At 36.2% G+C, this 12,797-nt stretch overlaps 1 protein-coding gene across 13 annotated transcripts in view; it reads right to left on the bottom strand.

Annotated features, from left to right (window-relative positions):
* The window catches only part of MYCBP2 (MYC binding protein 2), a 182,810-nt gene that overhangs the window by 148,152 nt on the left and 21,861 nt on the right, over positions 1-12,797 (bottom strand). For all 13 annotated transcript variants that reach the window (XM_030476192.1, XM_030476191.1, XM_030476196.1 and 10 more), the window contains exons 2-3: positions 9,743-9,818; positions 605-820 (exon numbers count right to left, since the gene is read on the bottom strand). In XM_030476192.1, coding sequence (XP_030332052.1) covers positions 605-820; positions 9,743-9,818 — 292 coding nt within the window. The remainder of the gene's footprint in view (positions 1-604; positions 821-9,742; positions 9,819-12,797) is intronic.

The raw sequence follows: 12,797 nt of genomic DNA, 5'->3' as shown, positions 1-12,797 counted from the left end.
ATTACAAGCACAGAAGTAGTGATTAGTAAAAAACCTACCCTGTTGAACTGTAATGTTCAAATTCTTAATGTGCATTACCGTAGTTATCAGTGCCAAAAGGCACTAAAGCCAAAACAGGGGAAGGTTAAAAAACTAAGGTAGTAAGCATAATTGACAGTTACTGCAATTACACATATACCTGGCAAATCATCTTAGAAAACACTCCACCAGTTGAATTCCAATAGCAGAAAGATTTATTCTTTTATGGGGTAAAGCAAAAGAAAGCAGCCTTTATCACTACAGGTAGTAGCCTCTGACAGATGAAGAGCTGCCTTATTTGCTTTTTGTGTAGACCTTTGAGGCTGCTGGTTATTTTCAAACATCAGTAAAGGAGTACATGCTTAATGTTTACCTGACATTTAACTGACTTAAAATTAATTACTGGGTGGATATATACATCTTCCTAATTCATCAACTCAGATGATTCTGGAGTAGACTGACTACAAATGAATTATAGCTATTTTCTAAGTAGCTGGCTTGTAATGCTGTTCTTTATTCCCCACAAAGAACATACCAACATCAGATGAAATACATAGCACGCTTTACACTGTATCCAGTTACTCGCCTTTGGAAGTTTAATAGGTGGCTCTTTGGATTCCTCTTCTTCATCACTGTCTGAATCCCCACTCTGTACACTGTTCTTTGAAGCCAAAGATACAGATGCTTCCTTTTTTTGCCACTCCAACACACAATGGCGGACATTGCAGTAAACATTAAAAGCTGAAGGGTTGCTGTGTAATCTGATATCTGGTATGGTTATGGTACTCTCTAGGCTTTCAGTCTGAAAAACAAGATTAGTTTTAAGTTTATTAGAAGTTTCAAGATTCGCTAAATATAAGTAATCTCAACAGTCTGAAATTTTGGTCGACCAAATGGTGCTCAAGCTGGAGACTAAATTTTCCTGTTGAAGTACCAATTATATTTCAGGAAAGAAAGAAAGCAGGAAGATGAAGATATTTCAATATACTCCATCTGGCTTTAGTCTCTACCTCTCATAACTTGATGAGGACAACAAGACGGAAAATGAAAGCAGCTCAGACAGTGGAACGGTCCAAACCTCTGCCACAGTCAAAAGCCTAGCAGAATTCAGGATTTATCTTCTTAACATGGTCAGTTGCTGGGTGTTTTTTTTAAATTATTATTGAATTTTTAACAGCGTTATTCTACTTGCTTGTTTTAATCCCTTGTTAAATAATAAGAAAAATAAGCTAAATGTATTAGAAATTAAAAATACCATTACTTGTTTTGTCATTAAATGAAAACACACTGCAAGTTCAAAAACTCCCCTGGCAGGACGCTGTGGATAATAATTTTGTGGATAATAAATACCTAGTGGACAAACTACTGAATACAAAAATCTATCAAGGCCTACAACGTAACAGGACACCATCCTGCTTTCACAAGCCCTGAGCTGCAAAGTAAGAGTTATGAAACTGTTCTGAGAAACTACCACTACACATACCCTTACCCTACCACTAACCTGCCCCTCCTGTCCTTGGTATCCACTAATGGTACATTACTGTCAGCCACTGCCAAGACACAGAAGAGCCTCCATGAAGCTGTCATTAGACTTGGAAAATTATTAAGAAAAAATAATTCTAAAAACATCTTTTAAATTCTGCCCCCTACTCTTCCTTTCTCCTACAGTAAGATGGAACAGTAGAAATGACAGACTTAAAAACCAACAACCGAAATGCCACAGGCAGGTCTATACTTTCTCTTCTGCTGTGCACTACCAAATACCAAAGGCTGGTTTGAGCACCGGCTGTAAAAAACTGGACTTCAGGCATATGGGAGGAAGCAATTCCCTGTAATACCTCGATGTAGACAGAAGGCCCAGAGACTACCTAAGGAGAGAAGGCCTAGATTAAGACTGAAGGACAAATTTGCTTCAACATGCAAGGAAAAATTTGGAGATACATTAGGCCAGACTGAGTCAAGGTCATGACTAACTTCACAGTTATTTTGGTTTATTTCTTGTATTCTTGGGGGGCAATGAGGGTGGAGGATTTTTGTCTTTTTCTTTCTTTTTATTTAGTAGGTATTGTGAATGACAACCTTCATTTGGCAGGAGAATATGCAGCAAATTACATTACAGTGATTTGGAACAGATCAGAGTGGAAATATACATCTGTGACAACACTGATAGGAAAGAGGACTTTAATACAGAAGAAGGGAAAAGAAGTTTGAGACCCATGAACTGGATAATGTTTCAATGGGGTGGTTTATTCTGCAGTACACCAGTCACAACTTTATATATCAAAACACAGCAATAGTTCACAACATATTTTTATCTGTGCTTATCTTATTATTACCAGAAATAACACCGGCTTCTAAGTTAGATCATTTAACACTATATTTTACAAAACTTAAAAAAAAATAATTCAAAATAGCTTCAAAATATTTCAGTTTACATATTTCATTTTAATTTTGACTATATTATTATTCTAACTGTACTGGTACATATTCACATCTTTCCATTATTACTACATAATTATTGCAAGCTAAAACATCAAGAAGCAACGACTTACTCTATAGCCTATTTTATACAACACAGATAATGTGTTAATTTTTTACCCATGTCAGTGTTAGCAGTAAGCACAAAACAATAAAGATGGGGAGGGGGGAGAAAAAAAAAAAGCAAGCTGGAAAAAGTTCCCTATAAACTTATTGGAAGTTTGGGGGCTTTTCCCCTTCTTTTTTTAGCACAACATAACTTCTGCCATTAGGGCTTGAAAGACCACGTAAGTCTGGTCCTTGTTAAACATGAGTACCTTTGAAATAATAAAGCTGATGTTAAAACCCCGCAAGAACTCAAACCTCACATTATTCCAGTATCAAATTGCATCAGAATAGATTTGGACTGATACCAATGATAATGAGCTACTAGATACTTTAAAATGTATTTGGCACCAGAAAACTAAACAGCTATAACATATGACTCCTCTGTATGTCAAATATCCACACACATACCCCAAGAGTTTTTGCAGCTGCTGCCAAGGCAAGCACATAATGTAAGCTTTCAGCTTTAAAACTAACACAGTTGAACTGAGCAGGTTAAAAAAAAAAATAAATTAGTAAGTTTACTATGCATTTCCTAGTTTACTGAGAGTTACAGGAAGAGAAAAGTATCTGGAACCTTTGAAATATCTCTATCTGAAGTTCACTTATCTAATTAGTATCATTTATTGCAATTATAAAATCCAGGAGGAGTTTCCATTCCGGTTTTCTTGTCAGGAGTTCAGCTTAGTCTTTGATCCAGAACAGTGTCAGTTCTGTAGCTTACATAGCCTCTTCCGAAATAGGTTGGCCAAGTTGTTTAACCAGCACAGATAATTTTAGACATGACAGTGCTAGACAAAACATCAATGTATGTTTTCTTGCCTATTAATAAAAAGCTGACTAATTTTCAGAAATTAACTCCTTCCTTATTCTTAATACAACTATTAAAAAATGCCTTACTTAATGTATTCGCTTTTAAATAGTAAGCACTTTAACCATTCTATCTTTCCGTGTTCAGTGTCTCAGTCTTTTACAACAGGGCAAACTATAGTTACATACAATAATCTCCTACCCAGACTTCAACATCACAATATTCCCCAGAATCCAAAAAACCCTGCTCTATCTGAAGAGTGTAGCACTAGAATACATGACTCAGTAGTTTAATTCCTAGCTGTGATGTTAACCCACTGTCTGCATTTCTTATTTCATACCTCTATTTTCTCTTCACAATACCATATCTGAGAACTGTAAATTATCTGAAACTAAAAGTATATTATACTTCATTCTGTTATATGCTCAAAAAATACAGTACCAATCCTAACAAGGGTACTTAAGAATTTTATCAGTTTAAAAATAAATCCCTTTTTGAACAATAAGTTGAACAATAAGGGTTGTAAAAACAGGTTAAAACATAAGGATAATTATGACTTTCACCATTTACTATCTTTCATTTGAGGAGAAAATAAAAACTCAACTGAATTAACATTAAATGTATAAGCATACAGATGCTTGGGATGTCTAAAGGCAAAAAGAAAGGCGCTGAATGACAAGACACATTGTTTCTGGTTGGAGAGTAGGAACGGAACTTCTGATCATCACCTTGTTCTCTCTGCCCCCGCAAACTTCACTATAAGGTAAACACCACTGACAATTTATTTATGATGGATTTGCTCAAGCCTCTGAGGTGCTTAAACTATCATATTTATAGTTTCCAGGTCTTCAAAGCAAACATCTGTTCAAAAGTGGAGGTATATAAGCAGGTTGTATTAACATCACTATTTATTTCTTTTACAAAAGGCAGAGATGGAGCTGATTAAAATAAAAAAGAAACAAAAAGTGTTTCTGCTCCTCTAATGCAAATACTCATTCAGTGAGCACTTTCCATTTTTAATTTTCTTCAACAATGGCAGTGGAAAGTATTAGTAACAGATATCAGAAATTTTTTCCAGGTGATCAAAGTTTTTACCTTTCCAGATTACAACAGATTCCTAACCTCATTCGGGTCAGATGCACCAATGAGATCAAGTCAGGAAACTGGGACTTAAGTTCATTTCATCATCAACTGGAAATTTCCTTTTCTGCAACTAATGAGAGCTATGGCACTGGGTCACTCTTCTATGTTATCACCCATACAATCTTGCTACCAGCTCCTAGATTTTGAGGTAGAATAGATCACTATGAAAATCTAGCCGCTAACTGTGCCTACAGAACCCCACTTAATAATTTTTACATCACACTAATAAAGTCTATTTTAAGTTACAACAATTCTCTTAATGATACTGCATTTCATGTTGGCACAATGTACTTCTACATTGCCAAGGAAAATGGTAGACGATTAAGACAAAATGTTAATTGACTTCTAAAAACTCAGGGAAGCAGTTTATTAATTTTTCACATATCTAGGATTATTAATAATCCAATCATACTGCTCTTGAGCTATGAGATACACTATTTCAAGAAAAACTCCACCCTATAGCTTGTTTCTTGGTATTAAGGGTATCAAGATCCACAGAAGCATGAAATACCTTTACATGACACTGTGCATACAGTGAAAAGCTACAATCATATTTTCTGCACCTCTAAATGGCCTTTTCTTAATGGCTGTTGGAATACTACAATGCAAAGTACTCACCAAGTATAAAAATGACCAGAAGCCCAGCTTTAGGATGGCTTAGTCAAGAGCAGATGCTAGGCTCTACCTTTTTTGTTCTCCCAAAGCATTTAGATTCTCGAAATATGAAATTGCTACCACTTTCAAAAAGAATGGAGCATCAAGACTGGAAAAGAGAACGATGCTTTTTGATTTAGTGACTTTTACGTCAGTTGTAAGAAAGCGTGACATTCCAAAACCTTTAATTTTTTTGTTTCGCTTGGTACCATCTCGAATTGAAAATGCAACTTCTTAATCTAGATACATGATGAAACGTACATCATAGAACTTAACAGATACCCAGTATTCATCACATCTTCTGTCTCAAGTGCTGCAAAAATTTATTTGTGCTAGACAAACCATTTTAAATTAATTTTGATGGAAAGGAAGAGAAATTTTTAAACACAGCGCCATTTTCACAAAATGTACAATATTAAGCTTCAAAAAGAAGATTCTGAAACCATACAAGGTGAGGCAACAGTGATGAAAGGTCATTTTGATGGTCAGAAGGACTAAGGCACCTTTTTCAGATGAACAGATAGAGGATTTGTAAAGGCATTAAACCTAATTAAATCACTCGGAAAAGTTCTTTGTATTTTAGGTAGACAAAAGAGAAGTAGATTATGTTCTCCAGACATTTAAGATAAAATTAGAAAAGCCTTTCTCTTGAAGTTTTAAGGGATATTAAAGAAAGAACAATTCAATCATGAGCTACTGAATAACGAAATCTAAATACAGGCCTAAGAAATTGCAGTGCCAATATAAGTAAAGAATCATGAACATAGCTTTAATATATAAAGGTAAAACTTTATTTCTTGTGTGTTACTTTTTTTCTAAAAGTAACACAGAAGCCTCTTATCTAAAAGAGGTTCTTATCTAAAATATAAGAGGCTATTTTACAAGAGAAAGAATGAAATGCAGATGCCCATATTCTGATGTGTGACTTGTTCTTGTAAACATATAGTCCCTGCTGAATGGAAGGATGCATTACGTAAGAGAGGTTTAATGGCACAGGTTTGGTTCATATAATAGAACAGCCAAACTCACAAGTACCCTTCTCAGTTAGCCTTTTGTAATGTTCCAATACACTCAAGAAGTTGGAAAAAAGAAACCCTCTGGTCTCCCCTTACACTTGTCTTACACGTAAACAGTTTTCCCAAAAGATTACATCCATACGTAGCTTATTTTCTGACCAATTTATTTCCTTCCTCTTGAACCACATGACTGCGATAACCGTTTATTCTCAGATGTGATGGAAAGAGACTATAATCTAGGAAAGGAAAGTTAATCTGTTGTTAAAGATAGATAAGGCTATAATAATCATCTGATCTAACTTGTGCATAACAGAGCATAGAACCTCACCAAATTTTTCTTTGGACTGTTAAAACATCTCTTGGAAAGAGATGCCCTCTTGAGGTTTAAACACCAAATAATACAATAGCCATTGAAAACACTGCCAAATTATTTGAGTAGCTATGAGTGGTTTTGATGAGACAAATATTTATCCCAGTTGATTCACCTTATACATCTAACCATTAGCTTAAATTTGTCTGCTACATGAACCCTTTCCAAAGGTTTTATTCCTTCCATTTGTATAAAGCCAAGTCATAGTTTAAAACTTCTGCCTAAACAGGTGGAAGCTGATCAGCGGAAGTACATTCCCTGTCTCTGCTGGACTCCAGTTTTTCAGTCTTCTTCAAATAACATTATGAGAACAAAAGATAGTGAACTCTGGCTTTCCGTACAGTCTTTCAGCTAAATGTCCTAAGCAGCACCTTTATGAGTTAACGGGAAAGTGGGAAAACTCCAGGGAATGAAAAGGGGTGAGGGATGGGAAGCAGCAATATTCATAGGGTTGAGGTAAGTTACACAGCCTACAATTTTCTACTGATAGTTATTGCCGAAAAAAAGGAAGTGGGAGTGGGGAGATGGGGGGGGAAGAGGGGCCAGGGGCAGGAGTCCGAAGTACTACACCCATGTCTAATAATCACATACTTGTTTCTATGTCAAAGCCGCTCTTATTCAGCACTGAATTTTGAAGCCAAAACACACTGCACCCACATGGAAAACTTTTATACCTCCATTAAATAAAAAAAAAGATAATAAACCACAAAACCAAAAGTTAACAGTAGTTCAAATACAAGTGATCGTAACACGACCCCAGCTTAGAAAGACACTAACGCTCAAACTATTGGGCTGCATTAACCACCAATTAAAGTTTTATACTTAAAATGTTGTAACATTTAATGTCTAAATGGCAGAAATAATTTTCTTCCAGTTGCTCAACAATGACTTTTTTTTTTTTTTTTAATGTTCTCTCCTCTTCAATTACTCAGTTTTTATTTATTAAATGCAGGGTATAAATAAACAAATTTTTGGGTTCCTTTGGCTTATTCTTAATTTAAGGCCCTCCCAGCCTCTACCAAGCCTATTAACAGAAAACTCTCATTTCTGTTCAGACTGAAAGACCCTGGTTATTAAAAAAATTAAACTAATGCACACAAGATCTCTTGCTCAGAATGTCCAGCAGTGATGGGCTTTTCAATAAACCCTATCATAAGGCTTCAGATGGAAATGTGTATTCTCCTGACAATATACACACCTGTTTTCAGACATTCCATTGTAAAAGTTATCATTGTGCTTACTCCGCACTGGTAAGCATGGGGGGGAACCAACAAAACAACTAAACGAACAACAAAAAAAACCCAAGGAAACAACCAAACCGAAAACCCCCAAACCACCTCACTTCAATGGTAAACAAAGTTTGATAAAGTCAGCCTCACATCTTCAGGTTATCTTTCCCTTTTCAGCAAATACACAATTTCCTGCTATCATGCAGGAATAATGTGGAGTACTTTCCTCTGCCTCAGTGACTTGAAACACCAATACTCTTCTGGTCAACGCTGGCTTGCCTCAAAGGCTGTCTAGAATAAAGGCATCACTAAAAGACATGCAAAAACCCATTATGCCTTTCAAAGACAGATAAATCTCACTTAATATTTTAAGTGGAAGCTATTTTAAATCCAAGAAAAATCTTGTAAACAACCCTCCATAGGCATGAGGTGCAGAGATGATCAGTTAGTGTCAGGTCGGTAACTACTGTTAGGAACCAGTCTTTAGGATGCTCATATTGTCTTTGGCCATTCAGAAGCGATTCTGCCAATCCATTTATGCAATGCAAATAAAACCAAGAAGCACATTTGACTGCCAAGCTTGAGAACAGTTCTGGATTTAGCTTTCTACTTGGCAGTTGAACTAGGGCACCACTATCCAGAAGGACAAGTTTCCCTTTATATAGTAACAATGATGAAAGCTGAAGAGTTATTTTAGAAGCACAAGTTTCTGTCACTAGATAGAACACACAAACGCTAACTACATTCTGCAAAATTTCTTCAAATTTCTAACTTGGTGTTCTATGTTGACAGTAGTTCCAATAAAATCATGACAGTAACAGGGCTAAAACTGCTAGTATCATAGCAACTGAAGAAAGGACTGGAAAATTCGGTTTGGACCAGAAATATTTCACTGTACAGTACTGAGAACAGAAAGTGAAGATAAGACCCTCTTATACTATAGTCTGGAGCTGCACTACTTGAGATAAGCAGAACAATCTGGTAAGTATCCAAAAAGGCAATACCAAGTGAAGAGATAGAGAGCTGGCTTCACCCTCCCAAAGTCATCTGTCTTCAGATAGAGAAACTACATGAGGTGTGGCAAATAGGGATAAGACGGCCAATTTGATCTACAGTCTATTTGTATTATAAGAGCATTCAAATGACTACAGTGTTTTTACCAGACATTCCAGTGGTTCTTCAGAACTATTCCAGAAATAAGCTACTTTTTCTTTACTGACTACACTGGGAACCTAGGAAGAAGCCTCCATGCCTGCAGTAGGCCTTCAGGAAAATCCCCCCTGAGACTCCAGCTTAAAGAGAGAAATAACAGCTCTGTAATAAAGAAAGAATGCACTAGAGCAGTATTTTAAAATACTGTTGCTTCCGCCTAGATTTCTTGTCTGCAACAAGTAAACATTTCAATGAGGTTCACTGTTTCCGCTACCATGCATTTAAAGGGATGGAGGCAGAAGTTACACAGGGAGAAAATATTAATAGAAACAAATAAGTATCATCTATTCTATTATGGAGGAATTCTCAGAGGTAACTTTGGCTTCCTTAGACACTGAATGCTCCCTTTTGCCTTTAGGTGATATGGACAGAACTCTTTGCAGCAGTAGTCTCTAGCTGTTGGCTAGACATGCATCTCTTAAAACTTAACTATAAGACCAACATGTTTAGCTATATTTACACTTTAGGAACTGGAGAACAAAAAATGCTCTTCATATTATTTCATGATGAACGTTAGTAGCAAACACAGCTGAGTAAGGTTAACGTTGTAGTCATGTAGAATACAGTAAACAGACAAACAATACTGGCCTATTATTATCTTTTCTAAACAAATCGCTAGTTACACTTTTTTTTTCCTCATATATCTCTCAGTTGAAATTACTTTTCTTTTTGAGTCAGAAATTTGTCCAGTTAGTTACAGACTTACCTTGTTGCGTGTTTTGACTTTCAACTTAGTCTTCTGTTTCCTTTTCAATTTTTTCTTGCTAAAAAGTTTCTTACTTCTGAAAAAGAGGAGAAAAGCCATAAGAACAAAATAATTAAACTCCCTTCCATGCTCCATGGTAAACAGCAGCAACAGCAGAGGAAAAAAAAATCCTAAAGGATCTAAATCCTTTAAAAGAAAAGAAGTCCTCTAAAATATTTTCTCCTAACCAAAGGGAACCAACACAGACAGAATTTCAGAGTATAAATCAGAGTATAAAGCACATAAAATGATGGTTTCCTAATGCTTCACTGATTTAAGGGCCTTTACTCTCATCAATTTAAGCAGAATATATGCTAGGACAGACAAAAAATCCCTGTATTTTATACTGTTCTACCCTACTGTTTCTATCAGAAGTCCATTAGTGCCACACCAATGCTAGAAGCAAGAATTATTGATGACCCTCAGAAAGATAACCTGTTACTACAGAACACATATGTTTTGTGAAGGCTTTACCAGATAAAGATTCAAGCCCTCCAAGACAAAAACGAAGCTTTAAAAATGTATTATTTGGCAGAAAATTCAGCTGGTGGAAGAAACTGCAACTTCTGAACACAGCTTTTTAAATTTTTGTCTGGACTTTTCCCACCCTCAGCTTACAGACTTTTCATTTCCATTTCTTTACGTTACAGCTCTAGCTAACATACGCTCTTCTAATCCTCTTCTGCCCACACCTCATTCCTGTCACATTCTCTCTCCTCCATTTTACTACAAAGTTAAAAAAATATAACCACCACCACCCCCCGCAAAAGACACCATATACACACACACAGTTATTTTGTCACTATCACTGAGATTACTCGAAGATTACTTTTTAACCTGCTCTACACTTCTCTGGTCTGGTCAGATTACAAACCCTCTGCAAAGAAAAGGCAGATGTTATCTGCGCAGCATACAACTCATTCTCTACAGCACTTTAAACAGCAGCTACTGACATTCATCTGTGCCACTTAAAACATTACTCAAATAGTTCACAGTTCAGAATAATTGGGAAAATAAAACTATGGAATCTGAAAGTCACAGGTAGTAAGAAGTTGCACTTTCAGGTAACAAATTCAAAAAAGATTAAGAATCAGGAGAAACTTAGTATATTATTCAAAAAAACTCTTGGTCTAAAAAAAATTCTGAAGAACTAAAAACATATTGCTTATTACTCTCTCCTCTACAGCATTCAGAATGCAAGAGTATACAGGTCTCATGGTCCAGCAGTCAAAAGCTGGTGACTACAGTCTGACCAATGGCCTGGCAGTTGGAAAATTAGCTCAAAGAACACCCGCAGAGTATCCCAAGAAAGCTACCTGCTAGAAATTTCATCACCTTTCCCATCTTCACCTATTAACAAAGAAGTAGTACATTCCTCATCTAGACACTTCCTGAAGAAGCAAATCAGCTGACCACTTTTCATATAAGGAATGATTCTGGAGTTAAGAGATTCAGTGATGGGGACACCCACACACAGCTCCGGAACCCTCCACCCTCTCAGGTAAATTAAAGCTCATAAGGAGAACCTAGGTGACCTCCCAAGGTTCCTTCAACAGCAAAGTTTCAATATATAACAATATACAACCTATTTAAGAAGGGTTTAATGCAGTTAATTTTATTCTGCTGTCAAACATGAAGAACAGTGCAGTCCCTTCCATTCTGTAGCCATTCATTCTCCTTCTCTGAACCACATAATCTTTTGTCAAAGACCTGATAAAGTCCTGATTTATTTTGGATTTCTTTTGAACTCTCTCAGTCCATACAACAAGTAAACCACACTGACCAGAACCAAAAAAGGAACTTCTTATTTGCTGTCAAGAAGAGGAAGAAGAATTGCCTCATATGCCTCCAAGGTCACACTTCAAACTGTATTTCAGGTATTATTTGGCAGCTTCATAGCAATATGCTATGGCAGACCTCTGTAACCCAGACTAACACGAAAACACCTTCCTGATAACCTCTACACTGACCTTCCAATACCCTTTATCTAGTTGTGCTGTTACTTATGCCTTTTAAACATAGTACAATTTGCACTTTCCAGAGACAACTTGATAAGCACTGCTTCCCCCCCCCCCTTTTTTTCTTTTTTCTTTTTTTTTTTTTTTTTTAAAGGACACTAAAGTTGCCAAGATATTTCAAATTTAATCCTGCTTGCAAAATCCCTGCAAACTCTCCAAATTCATTATGGTCTGCAAACATCGTAAGCACTTTTTCATCTTGTAAATATTTCACAGGATCAATCCCTGCATTTTTTCATGTATTTTTATGTATGTATACATCCAGAACCCCCATCATTTTACAGACTAACTTCACCTGTCAATAATACCTAGACAATGTTTTCTCCGATTAGCAAGTGATTAGAAGAGATCAGCAATGGGCTTTACTTCCTCTTTCTGATTCCAAGTGGTGGTGCTATGATCATCCATACATCAACCATTAAAGAAGCCAGAAGTATAAACTTTTCCTGGTCATTCCAATGTAGCAGTCATTATCTTCAGCAGGTTTTAGGCTTGAACAATTTTTTATATGGCAACAACTTGGGCATAGGAAATGCCACGTTGAGAATCCACATTTATCTCCCTATTTTTTCTTAAAACAAAACCTCAAGGATGCTGAAAACCCAACATTCTTGTTGGGAAGAATACGTTCCCCCTGTATCCAAATGAAACTTTAGAACTAGTGATTAATTCAAAAAATAAAACACTCTCATCAACACACAATTGTCCACACTTCTACTCCTATATACCATCATGCCAAGAGATTTAAATATTCAGATAGAAAGGATAAAATGAGGGCAAGTATACTCATGAAAAACAACATTAAGCAGATTATGAGTAATTTCCTGTTGGAAACCACATGTGTTAATTATAAGCCTGACTTTTCTGCTGCCTGAAGATTAACAAGACCTGATATGGCTCAGTTGGATTTTTTAGCTAAATCGTTAATTATGTTTTGGGCTAACAACTGTAAATTGCTGTAAGCTGACATTTGTAAAGGTCCTAAAACTCTATGCTGA

Source organism: Strigops habroptila, chromosome 2 (genome assembly GCF_004027225.2).
Source record: "Strigops habroptila isolate Jane chromosome 2, bStrHab1.2.pri, whole genome shotgun sequence".
Taxonomy (NCBI): Eukaryota; Metazoa; Chordata; class Aves; order Psittaciformes; family Psittacidae; genus Strigops; species Strigops habroptila.
The sequence above is the reverse complement of the archived record's forward strand: the minus strand, read 5'-3'. Positions and strand labels throughout refer to the sequence as shown.